This window comes from Chelon labrosus (assembly GCF_963514085.1).
Source record: "Chelon labrosus genome assembly, chromosome: 9".
Taxonomy (NCBI): domain Eukaryota; kingdom Metazoa; phylum Chordata; class Actinopteri; order Mugiliformes; family Mugilidae; genus Chelon; species Chelon labrosus.
The window spans coordinates 18,997,565-19,010,683 of NC_140359.1; the positions used below are offsets into that span (position 1 = coordinate 18,997,565).

General features: G+C 43.5%; 1 protein-coding gene across 4 annotated transcripts in view; it reads right to left on the minus strand.

The window, feature by feature from the left end:
* Positions 1-13,119, minus strand: part of pde4d (phosphodiesterase 4D, cAMP-specific) — an 87,016-nt gene that overhangs the window by 18,847 nt on the left and 55,050 nt on the right. For 2 of the 4 annotated variants that reach the window (XM_084551514.1, XM_084551511.1), the window contains exons 2-5: positions 2,812-3,003; positions 946-982; positions 782-858; positions 377-426 (exon numbers count right to left, since the gene is read on the minus strand). In XM_084551514.1, the coding sequence (XP_084407640.1) occupies positions 377-426; positions 782-858; positions 946-982; positions 2,812-3,003 (356 nt within the window). Of the gene's footprint in view, positions 1-376; positions 427-781; positions 859-945; positions 983-2,760; positions 3,004-10,235; positions 11,012-13,119 lie in introns of those variants that run through there. The other 2 variants (XM_084551512.1, XM_084551513.1) reach the window with 2 other exon arrangements.

Below are 13,119 nucleotides of genomic sequence, written 5' to 3' on the forward strand. Positions count from 1 at the left end.
GACTGAAATATGACAGCATTCTTAACAGTTATATCAGTGAATAGAAAGCATTACAATGTATTTGTAAGGGTACGCAAGATGTTTTTAAAGTGTTTATCAATATACAGTACTTGCACATTAGTGTATTAGCTTCTCCTATGAAGACAGTGTTGTAGTTGTTGATACATACATCGATGGACAGTTAGATCTGCTTACAGCTATATTACAGCGTGCTGTGAACAATCCTTTACATGTTTATATCCATTTTATAAGCTGCTAAATAAGATGCTAATCTACTTTGAATTCCAGATCACACATCAAACACACACATACAGAGACAGAGAGAGAGAGAGAGAAGTCACGACCATCACCTCTCTTTTGTTCACTGTACACATACCTGTGAAAGTGGTCTTGGTGATAGGCGGTGGGTTACACATGGGTGATCTCCTGTCATGGGGGAAACAAGCACACACTGAGACATGTCATCCCAAACCCAATACAATCAGTTCAAAATATTTTAGCTAAAACTCTCCAAGCAATGAGGAAGCACTGTTTCCTTTTCTCTTATTTCTATAGATTAATAAATGTGGCAGGAGATACCGACACCAATTTATTGAAACTGTTGTTGTAGTACTCAATAAGGACAGCAGAGGGCAAGCATGGCCAGAACAAGAGTGAGTATTGGACACAGTGCAGGCAGATGTATGAATGTGAATGACCTTTGTAATAAAATCGCTCCTCTCACTACACATTGTCTTCATTTATGTTTAAAGAAACAAACCGTTAAAGATTGGGAACTTACTTATTGGATGCTCTGTCTTGCTGTAGGTTAGTTAATGCACCAAAGTTGTTTCGTACAGTTCTCAAGCTTGCGAGAACCTGTGGTGGAGACGATGGATCAGAACTGCGTTCGTCCCATTATGACAACATCAAACATGAAGACAACTCAACAGAACTGGGGCTCACCTGTGCAAATGGCGTTACAATCATATCGTCACCATGACTGGAAGAAAAAAAGAGAGTGGAGATTCAATTAGATGCAGGCCCACAGTCTGCTGACATTCGACAACAGAAGGGTGTGCTCGTGTTCTGCAAATGTCAAAGGAGGGGGTGGAGTGAGGGTCATCACATCAGATTAATTTCTGCGTCTTTCATGCCCTCAGTCACGGTGACATGTTTACTTTACACATCAGCCACCAGCTGAGGCCCTACGTCACAACGGATAATAGTTTCAAAACATTTTCAGATCGCAGCGAGAGAACTGGAAGGATTTACTGCTGGACACATGCACGAGAGGTAATTTAGCGCATGCCATTTCCTGCATCTACCAAAATAATATTCTCACAGGCTGGCTCTCTAGCGACAGTGTTCCTTAACCTCCCTGATTCTCTATGTTCATTCCCTCACTTTCCTGATCTATATCCCCTATTGATTCGTATTTTTATTGACTTTTTTCCCTCTTTCCCCCTATTTATTCATTCATGTAACTGGATAGCCACTCCTTGAGTTGGAGTTTAGGAACCTTGCTTGAGGGAGTGAAAAGCATTACTCAGCCGGTGCAGTTGGAAGAAATTTAACCAGTAAACTTTGAGTCACAACTGCTGACCTCCGAGCTATGTGAACACTGTCAACAGGTTTAGGCGTCAGGTCTGTGCTGTGCAGGACCGCCACGGAGCCACCTGCCTAGTTGTACAAGACCACAGCTACGTCACGCGAACACCCACTGGCACGTGAGCCGACATGCCTGGCGTGAAAGTCAAAAGAGACGAAGGCTTGTCATGTGTTACAGACGCAAAACAAACAGAAGGAGTATTGAGTAAAGATGAGGGGCTTTTGAGTATTTTTGATACAGATATGTATATATATATATATATATATTTATATGCCCTCTTTTACGATATAAACTTTAAAGTTTCTTGTAAAGAATATTCTCTGAGGAACACCTGTGGCATACATTAAATGTAATGCTTCACAAGTTGACTTTGAAGCAGTGATTTGACTGTGAAAAGAATGTCATAAAGACAACACTCAAGTGTCTCAAATGTCCTTGTGCATCCAGTTGAGCAGGAAAAAAAAAAAAACAAAGATGTGAACAAACGAGGCATATAGGCGGACTGAAAAGTCGCAAAAAGGGTTTAAACAAGGAAACTTGACATGGGATGTAGGTCAAGGAAGCATTCTAGGTTTACAGAACAAAAGGCAGCAGTAAGAATGCCGCCTTAAGTTACGACAGGATGTTATTATTCATCCTTTTGTCTATTTGTCTTTGCCTTTGGGCAGGATGGAAATGCTATGTTTTCAGTCAATATTTTTATTTCCTGTAGGACGAAGCGCACAGTACATGTAACTGGATAGCCACTATTGTGTAGGGAATGAGGAATGTGCTGTCGACATAGAATCTGACCCAGAAGATGCCAGTAATGTGTGTGTTATGAACACATGTGTACATGGACTGTACTTTGCTACAGCTGTAAGGTAACGGGGGAGTTACAATTAAAAAGATCAAATAAATTCAGATTTAAAGAAGTCCATCCCATAGATAGAAGACAGTTTGACTTAATATGACAGACACATGAACAATGCTTGTGGATAGCTTGTCACAGACCACCCTGTTTATGCTACAGGATGTGGCTAAGAATAGATATGACACCCCGCAATCAGCTGCTGGTCATGCACACTTCCCAACGGGTTCAAATCCATCAGCATGGGACCTTTGAGAGCTGGTACTATAAATATCCAGCCGTGACACAGATTCAGACAAGCAGAAAAAAAAAAAGTTACATTTGGATGCTTTTCATGAAGGTTCAGGATGGTTGCAGATCTTTCACTCACATGTCACTGGCAATGGAGGAGTTCCGAGACATAGACTTGGGCGAGAGGTCGTAGTCACTGTCCGAGCGGTAGAGGAACGACTCTCTCCGTTGGCTGTGGACAAAATTGGCCTGCAGGATGAGGCCTGAGCCCGGGCTGGCCATAGGGTCCAGGGGGCTTCGACCTGATGACGTGCCATTGTCCACGTCGAAGCTGAAAGGAGAGAAGACAAAGATCGGAATTTGAACATGTAAACATCTGACAGGTTATGAAGGAAGGGATACGGCCATCGAGTTTCTCCAGAATAAACTTTAATGCTCAAATTCTAACAGACAGCCACCTGAAAAGCTGTACTTCCTTTTAGAAACCCAACTCTATACTTCGATCTAACCAAATTATAATCCAGTCACTCACCATCCAATTCGTCAACCTAAAATCTTCACCAACAGTTATAACTACACACAGCCACAAGCAACATTGTTTGTTTAAAGTCTGCACTAAGCCACAGGGAATACCTCCGCTCCAATAATGCCACTGAGTCACAGCCGAAAGGCGTTTCTAAACCAGTGACACCATCTCTCGCTGGGACGTCATGATGAGCTCCTTAGTCTCCTAGGTGATGGTTCACCCAGGTGATGACTAATGCATATCACCAGGGATATCTGCCTCATCACTAGGGCTACCAAGCAATCCCATAATCCTCTCTGGTGTGGATAACTAAGGTCAAGGGGGGATTCCCAGAACAGTGCGTAATACACACGGGGATGACGGCCCCTATATCATCGTACCCATCAACATCATCGTCGCTATGGAAACAGTCACACGTTTAATCTGTTTAATGCCTGCATCTAAACGAGTATCGTACACTCTGTTCATATTATTACGTTTATGCATGCATATAGAAAAGCACAGGATGTCCAAGAGCAGAGTGGACATCGTAAGCGTGCACATATGCATGCTTGCATGGTGCAGAAAGCACGTCTAAGGACTAAAAAAAATTCCTTGTCGCTTCACAGTGGGAAATGACTAACATTGCCATCAGCCTTTCCTTCACGTCCTCAGCAACAGATGACTCACTGACCTGAGAGATGAAAGTTATTATGATTTCAAATTGTGTTTAACAAGTCTGGTTTCTGGTTGTGAAAACGGGGGGAGGGGGGGAGTGACTGGAGGACGAATGCTGAGTTTTCTTTCCTCTCCCAGGGCCATATTGCTGACACAGTCCAAGTCTCAGCCTCACATCCCAAGCCACAATCATGTATTATGGATGGGATTTGCTGCATCTCTCCCTTTCGTCTAATCTATGGGTTATAATTAGTCTGTCGATGATATCCATTCAATGCAAAGTGTATGGATTACAAGCATCGCACAGCAAAGATGAAACTCAATGGCATCTACCACATTTGTTAAGTACAAATTCCTAAATAAGGTGTAACACCAATACCACATAGCCTACCGCATTTCTGGAGCAGTTGCTGTATTTCTCACATCGCAGACAACCGAGTAATCGCTGTGTAACCATTCAAACACAGGACATGCCAGGCATATTTTCCACAATAATTAAACGGCTAAACCCTGTGATATCTCTCTGATGATCTATTGGAGGAGCAGCAGATACTGTAGGTGAGTGAGAGTTGTGGAATGGGATAGTTTGGCTGTCTTCCTGCTGCTGAGGAAAGGGCAATCGGATTGTCCTCTCAAACTAGTTTGTCTTAGGCAAACATATACATAGGGGTATTCATTGGACTGCAACTCTTCTCCACCGTTTGTCTGATCTTTCATACATGACTCCTGTCCCAAAAATCCTGCGTTTTTCCCATAATTAGTATTAGATCAGAAGTGTGTCACAAAGATTTACGCATAAACCCCCAATCCACACCCTCTTAACACATCGGGTGATTCATCCGTTTTCTGTACTGCAGGTGTGAAAGCACAGACTCGCTTTCAAGACACTTTCAAAACACACAGGTCTGTCCGTTCTCCAGCTGCTCCGTGATATATGTGCACATGGGTGTGTGCGAACCGAACAAGACGGAGACAATTACGGCAAGCGGCGAGATAGTGAAAGTGTGGTAGCACTCAACATATGTTTAACAACTGATTCACTATCACGCTCACTCCGACGTCACAGCCCACGCTGATTCTCACCTAAACTTCTGCCACGTAACTCCACTCACCGTGTATGTACGTGTTTCGTGACATTCCACGGACACGCCCTCTCTGGGAATGACACAAATGGTCTTTGTAAGTAGCTTAGCGAAGTGTTGCACCAACAACGGCATCACAGTGGGATTTCCTGGCGTGTTTCCTGCTCTGACACACAAAGCAACAACCTTTGACGGGGCGGCAGAAGTATCACCCCTATGACTATGTTGTAAGAATCAACAACAAAAGCGTGAGTGCAAACCACGAGAGAATTACTGCCAAAATGGGTCAGTAAATGCAGCACTGTTTTAAGGCCAAGACAAGGGGGAAACCTCTGTTTACCCAAAAAGGGAGCAATCCAGTTCTGAGATGTAACTGGCAAGAAACTAAATATTTGATCTGCAAACACTGGACTGAGGACAGAGAGCGCTTCAGATATTCCATCTGCTGAACATCACGGATAACAGTTGTAACTTCTTCTTTAACTCAAAAAGTTTAAAGTCCCACCATCAAGCCCTACTTGTCTTTCCAGGTCAGAATTAAAAGGGAGTGAAAAGTAGATATTACAGTGCGGGACAGTTTTATATTTAGTTTTACTTACTATATTTCTACATAACAGGTAAATGTCAATGAGGGGCAGCAAAACCAATGCCTTTTTGAAAGCCACCGTTTTTTTTTTTGTTTTTTTTTATGACTGTGTGTTACAGAAAGAAACTGCAAATAATTTGTCCACGTATTTAACATACTGCAAGGGCCTAAAAGCCATTTAGACGGCCGAATAGATTTCAGAGTTTTACAGCAATTCCAGTTGCCACAGCAGCTTCCTTTAGAGAAGTCAGATTACTCACGATTAGCTTTTATTTTCACATATTTATAAACTCTCTATATATTTAGAACATTTCGACTATCTTCTCGCCAAACAGTGACGTGTCTGAATGGTTGAGCGCTAATCTTTGTTGTAATTAAAGCCCGGCATCATCCTGATGTTTGAATATGCTTCACTGCAGAACAAAAACACAAAGGATTAACTAAAGCTAACAAAGTGCTACGGTACCTATAAAGTGCCAAGAGCGTACAATTGCAAGTAGTAATTTAACTACAAAGGTGAACAGTTACGTTAGTAGACAAGATAATGGGCCTTAAGAAAACAGTTTCCTTACAGAAAGTAGAGTTTCATGCTTCAGTGTAGGTTGGAGGAAAGAAAAAGAAAGGCATTGTTGCCAGAAAAACCTTTCATTTAAAAACAGAAGACAGAGAACTATGGGCACTGTGACTTTATACTGTAGGACACTGCTGGGTCACACATACGCCTGAGGGCACTGCACGGCTCCTTCATCCTCTCTCTCTCTCTCTCTCTCCATCACTTTTGTCTGAATCTCTTCTCTCTTTCTCCCTCCATCTGTCTTCCTCTCCCTTTTCTCTCCGACACACACACACAAAACTAAATGACATACATCACTGACTCATTCATTTTTGGCCCAAGGGTCACTTGAGCAATTATAAACACCACAGGATTTGACGTGTAAGGAGCGAGAGGAGACGCACTGGAGAGAGAGAGAGGTCAGTGCACAAGTGTCTTTGATAAATAATCTGCTGAGTCTGCTGAGATGAGAACAGCAAGGGTCTGTTTTCCAACACTAAGTCAGAGCTGGTCAACAATAAAATGTCCTCCAAAATCAGCCAAAATAAACCAGAAAAACATGATGTTTTTGTCTGTTCCCAAGGTACACAGAGTGTTAAGTGAATGCAGCTAAGAAATGCTCGAATTTTAGCTTCAACTCAACGTGGGATAAGGCTGGCAGACTGAGGCCGTATTAATAAAAGACGAGAGACACAGACGAGTTTGGAAAGTGTGAAGAAGTGCAGATCAGAGCAGAGCAGACAGAGGGAAGACGACACGCGATTTATTTTGGAAGCTGTGTCGCAGAGGGGAGCAGACAAGGAGAGACATGTTAGAGCCAGAGCCGTCTGCTTATATGCGTGTGGACGTGAGCATTTGAGTGTATGCATTTAGGAGAATTAGGAGGAGCGGAATCGTTTGCACGCATGCAGGAGTGAAGTAAGTGACCTTCAGGTGTGCTGCAACCTTGGCCCTGTGCTAAATACAAAAACACAACATGTGACTTGTGCAAGGAAGAGGAGACCAGAGGTAGCACGCAGAGGGAAGAGGGGGAACAGATGACACATTAGCTGCAAGCTTATGCAACATTAAACTAAAGTTAAGTTGGTTTGATGATACTGCTTGACTTGTCTACATCAGTGATAACTTTAAAGTATAGCATGTCAGAGAGTGGCAGACTTTTAGTAGGAAGACATTGTCATCTAGTCCAGACAGACTACCTTCCTAACACTGTGTTGGTCTCCCTTTTGCCTCCAAAACAGTTGTGACTCAGAGACATGGACATGGGCCTTCTGAGGGTGTCCTGTGGTGTCTGGCAACAGAATGTTGTTATTGGGGGCCTTTGGGTCCTGTGGGTTGAGGGGAGGGGCCTCTGTGGATCATCCCACAGATACTTGATCAGTTTGTTTTTCATGTTTTTTGAGTTGTTCCTAAACCGTTTTTGTGCGCTTGCGAAACTCTCCACAATGCCCAACTCAGATGTTAGAATATAAAAGAATGCGTCCATTGTCAGACGCTCCATGAGGCTCCACGAGGCAACATATTTGGCGCTCATAATCCTAAGAACTGTCCTTATCAACTTAAATTAAAAGACAGCCTATGGAACAACAACCCCCAGACGTCATGAGACAGAAGCAACAGAAAAACTATTTGTGAAGAGGCCAGCACCCGCAGGGCACTCAGGCAAAGTAGATTAGTGACTGACCACTCACTGATAACCACGGCATGTTTTCTTTATCGGCCTCATTCTCGCACGCCCCTTCTTAGTCACACATTCACAGGAGGGGAAGCACCGTTGCAAATGCATACACTAAGGGAAATGAACACCCACCAGGCAGCAAATGTTACAAAAATCTGTCTTTGGCAGATAAAAGAGTTTGGCGCGTGTTAGTGACAACATCTGATGCTGTTTATTAAAGTACAGCAGGGATCGAGTGTGCAGAAAGACACGAAGAAACAGAACAGATAGTTTGCATTAAAGTTTTAGCATGCTGAATTGTCTGTCATATATAATCCTTAGTTCCCTCCGTCTTGCCAGGTCAGGTCTAAGTAAGTAAACCCTTCAGTCATGGCACTGCTTCTGTGCTCGCTGTCATCGTGCCATTCAGAAAACTCAGTCAATCATGAGAGACTTACAAAGAGGTCACCATGGCAATGCAGCGTCACCTCGGTATGCATGGTTTTACGCAAAGCAAACCAGTTCTTCTCCCATATAGACGTCCACTTAACTACAAAACCTATTTTCAATCCTATTCACCGTCTTCGGACTGATTTACTGAAGGTCATATCTGGATGACATGTTAGATAACTTGCACGTTGAATGCCAGACGCGTAACCTTCAACATTTACTGCCCGCCTAAAATACCCAGCTGGGGACTGACAAAGGCCAGATGCAAACACTTGAGTTCAAAGTCACACATTCCCATCCTTCTCATTCTTAATCTCATCGCCGCTCCTCTGCTTTTAAAGTGAGGAACAAGCTCTGCAGCAGGTGAAGAGATTTCATAAACATCTCACCCATACCACATCCTCATCCGTCCTCTTTTCCAAAACTTGAGCCATGTTTACCGAGCCAACACCTTCATGGACGCCAAAAGTCTGCGTACACAAACCTGCATTTGCACAGTTGGGTGGAGAGGGGTCTGTTTGAGTTTGTTCACGCCAGGGGGGCACATCCCACACCCACGTCATGTCATTGTCTTACACAGACATGCACCCGAAAGGATTTGTGGACTCAAATACACATGAGCCCAGAAGCATTCATTCAAGCATACAGACACTGTCACAAATGTACAACTAACAAAACTCATACACAAACAGAGAATTAGCCGACTTAGTGACACAACACTCCCTCATTATAAACACTTCGAAAATGCACAGCCAGCCTAAGGCAAACAGCTGAATTAACACCTGCATTTCAGGTGTTTTAAGTGATAGTAATAGTCTAATGTAAAACAAACACAATAGAAATTATGAAAGACAAGGCGATGATGTGAATTAGTGAAAGAAGCCTTCATGATACAGTAAATACCAGAAGAAAGGAGGGCAGGACAGATGGAGGAGGCGGTATGCTCTGTCCAGCTGAGGACTGCTTTTGGTAGCCATTCAAAAAGATGGCTCATACAAACCTAACGTTGCCAGATTCTCAGCTTTTAACGAGAAAAAAAAAAAAGCTCCAGAAAGCACTCAGCTCTAACACTAATTCCTTAGTTCGTTAGTTATATGTGTGGCCACATTATGGTTACATCAAACCCAATCATATCATGTACAATATTCGTTTCACACGAGCGTCACTTCCTGCTGGGGAGGCTGTGGAGCGGATTAATAAACTGACAACGTGAGAACATTGCAAAAACTGCAGGGACGTCTGACAGGGTTCAAACTCAGGCCGCTGGGTAACCCCACTGCCATTTCACAGATTCTTTATATTTGCCCAGGGTTGTTCTGATCCATTTACGGCTCTGCCTGCGAGTAACACAACGGGAAAAAACTGTGAATATTAACTTCAAGCTACAGGGCAGTTTCTTACAAAGAAATGAGCGCTGACAGGCAAGGACATGCTAAGACAGGAGGGCAAAGGAGACAGCGGGGGAAAGGAAGTTGTGCCCCTGGCAATGCATTCTGCATCCTGAATTTGTTTGGAGCTACTGGAACACAAGAGAATGTATGAAGCGACATTCCTCATCCTGATGCGGTTTCACAACCTTGTGCTTTAAACAATAATGAGAAGAGACAGTGAGTTCCAAATAAAAGCACATTGTGGGTAAGACACCAAGGTCACTACAGCAGGCGTCCTGTCGTTCTTGAGTCAGGCTGATAAAGTGTAAGACAACATAACAGAAAGTTAAGGACGCACTGGATCTGATCTTAAGACCTCAGAACAAGCCACAGACACAAAACCCCAAACTGACTTATCTACAGGACACAGTCTGAGTTGTCTGTTTTTCTGAGAACCACTGAAAAAGTTTTAATTGCAGAAGAGCGATGGCACTGAGACGACAGCTGAGTGATCCACAGACACAGAGCACAGCAAGACAACTGTGACAAAGAGGAAAAACTGAGGTTGCCGGTGAGGCAGAGGAAAAGTATTTCAGAAAACAACAAACAGGCAGTGGAGAACAATGAACATCACGCACACAACAGGATTGACATGGAAATGGTGAGGTTCCGGTGTATTTACCATATTCCCTCTGTGTTCTTCAGTGAGCTGGTAGAGCGTGACCGTGGCTTAAGAATGATACTCATGGTCAGGCTTCCTTCCACATCCACAGACACAACATATGCACTGTGCACATGCACGCATAAAGCCGCACACACACCCACTGGGCCACCTGGAGCCCACTGGCCAGCCTCTGCTACAGTCCTCCCTGGTCTGAAGATATCCAGCGGATGCTTCCTTCCCTCACGCCGGTGGAGCGATCAGGTCTGCCAAGCTGCTCGAGACCAGTTCTGAGTTTAGTCCGGATTACACCCTCCGTCCCAACGGAATTCCACAATGCTGCTCCACACCGAGCTCAAATTGTTTGTTCCTTCGCTCTCTCACTCACTGACTTGCACTGATCTGTCTTGCCAGATCAGCGTGTGATCTTCCTTTCCCCAAATCCAGCCATGCAGCCATTCTGTTACTCCTTCTCACTGTGCTTCTCTCTTTCAAGTCCCGGTGCTTTTTTTCCCCTGACTGCTGGAAATAAGATCTCCTCTTCGTCCCACGTTCCCTTTTTTCCCCTCCACCCCTTACCTCTGTCTTTTTATGACTGTATCCCTGTCTCTGAGTTACAGAACTCTCCCTCTCTCTCTCTCGCTCTCACTCACTCTGTGTCTCTCTGTTTCTCTGAGCTGCAGCTTGGGTACGTCTGGAGTGGGAGGGGTTGTTTTGGTTGTAGTAATTCTTTACAGGGCGGGACTTGTGTCCTCAAGCAGTCCTAACAATCCTCTCATGTGTCAATCACCGGGCTACCGGAGAAACCTAAAACCAACAGCTAAGCAAGCCAGTAATCTGGAGATACTGTACTGCTGGCTGGATTTAACACATTAGAAAATGAGAAGCAAAAATAAAGAACTACTGAATATCCAAAGCTTTGGTTGCCAGACATTTTCAATTAGAGTCAATGGATACGCTATTCAAATTAAGATCAAATGTGTGGGAGTTAACAGAGCAATTGTGAGTTGTAGCTATTCTAAAACTGACAAGTATTATCTAGTGATAAATCTAATGAACTGCAAATAGATACATAGACAAACCGCATTTTAACATTTCATTTTCTCAGGGCTAGGTTTGTGGTTTGCCTCATTTATGTATTACTTATAAATTCTGCAACCCCAGGGGAGCCCACCCATTTTCTGCAGAGTTTAGCCTCTAAAAACGGAACAAAGTCTGACACCCTTTTAAGGCCTCTTTTGTGCCGGCCTGCCCTACATTTTTTTTTTTTTTTTTTACCCTGTGCACAGAGCCTTGGAAACGCAAGGTCTCAAATGCTATTTTTCTATGTGATCATGAGCATGTTACTGCCTGCTAAATAGGTTTGAGTTTGGAGCTCAGGTGGCGTCAACTGCTGCTGCTGGTGTGAGCCAAGGAGCTAAGAGCTAACACAGGCTCTCTACCAGGCGGACAGGTGCGCCAGCTGTCAGGTACGTCTTTCAGTCAGCGTTAGTCATGTGTGCAGCTTGTACGTTGGAGAGTCCCAAACTAAATGTGACAGCAGTCAATCAGGTAGAAAACACACACACACACGAAAAAGGAAGAGTATGGTGGGATGCCACATACGCACACACAGTGTACAGTAATATGCATGCAGACAGAAGACACTTGGCATTTGAAAGACAGAAGGGAATGCAAACAAGGAGGTGCTTTTATGCTACAGATGACAAGAGGCGGACTTGAGAACAGGTGGGACGGGTGTCTTAATAACATCTTATATACGCACATGCAGATAAGCTGAATGCACACATCACATGAGCAAACGTGGTGGTTTTACAAGTTAACCACCACTAACTACTTTTACTGGTAAAGTAACTAGACCCTGTACCGTGAATATTAGCATGTAATGGCTTCTATACACATCTATTAGCTGGTAGGCCAAGAAGGAACTCTAATGAAGCTTTTCACTGTCAGATCATGAACACTTCAACAGCACCAGCGGTTTTTTTTGTTTTTTTTTAACGTTGTGACGATGTGTGAAGCACTCAGGGTGAGCTACAGTAAGCTGAACAGGCACATCTAATGCTTTTAGTGTAGCATGGCAGAACGGTGTCGTTTGTAGCTGGGTCGAAAGTGGTGAAACTAATCCTATTACCACGGTCTTCACATTCCATGTGGTCAAGGAATGAGTGAGAAAAGGGAACAGTTTCCTCAAGTGAAAACGGGGAAGAACTGGCGGTCAGCTTCCCCCCCTCCGAAACCGCATGAATCCCCAATGAAAACACGAGAGATGACGACAAGGTGGCAAGAGCTGTGTAAATGTCATCCGTGGCATGTTGTCTGACTGTCTTCGGGATTTAAGAAAGACGTTTGGATCACAGTATGGATGTGTTCATCATTCCCCGTGATTTCAGTAACACAGTTGGGTATAAACTGGAGGATAACTGAGGATAATCAATATATAACTGTGTCTGCTGTCTCTTTTGAACGTAGAACACAAACACATGCATCTATAACGTGCCTAACACATAATGGGTGTTTACTTTTCAGTTACACTACTGCCATCCCCAGGAAGCAGAGGTGTAAGACATAAAAACAGGCTTTATCCTGCTTGAAATGGGGTTAACCTTTGCAGGAAGCAAGTGTTACTGTGCCCTAAGTGAGAAACAAAGTACGGAAATATTATCTTTTTTCACTGGATTATTTGCAGGCTTAACGCATTAAATTAACGATGACATCAAACTTCTTTAAGCAGCATCTATTTACACTTACTAAGTGTGTAAATCACATAACTCATCTATGTTAGCATATGTGCATCATCTGAGAGAGACACCACTGCCACCTAGTGTTCAGATTAATGCAATTCTTGTCATAGAACCAGTTGCGAGGATTAAGTAACCACAGTAATTGACAAAATTATCGATTT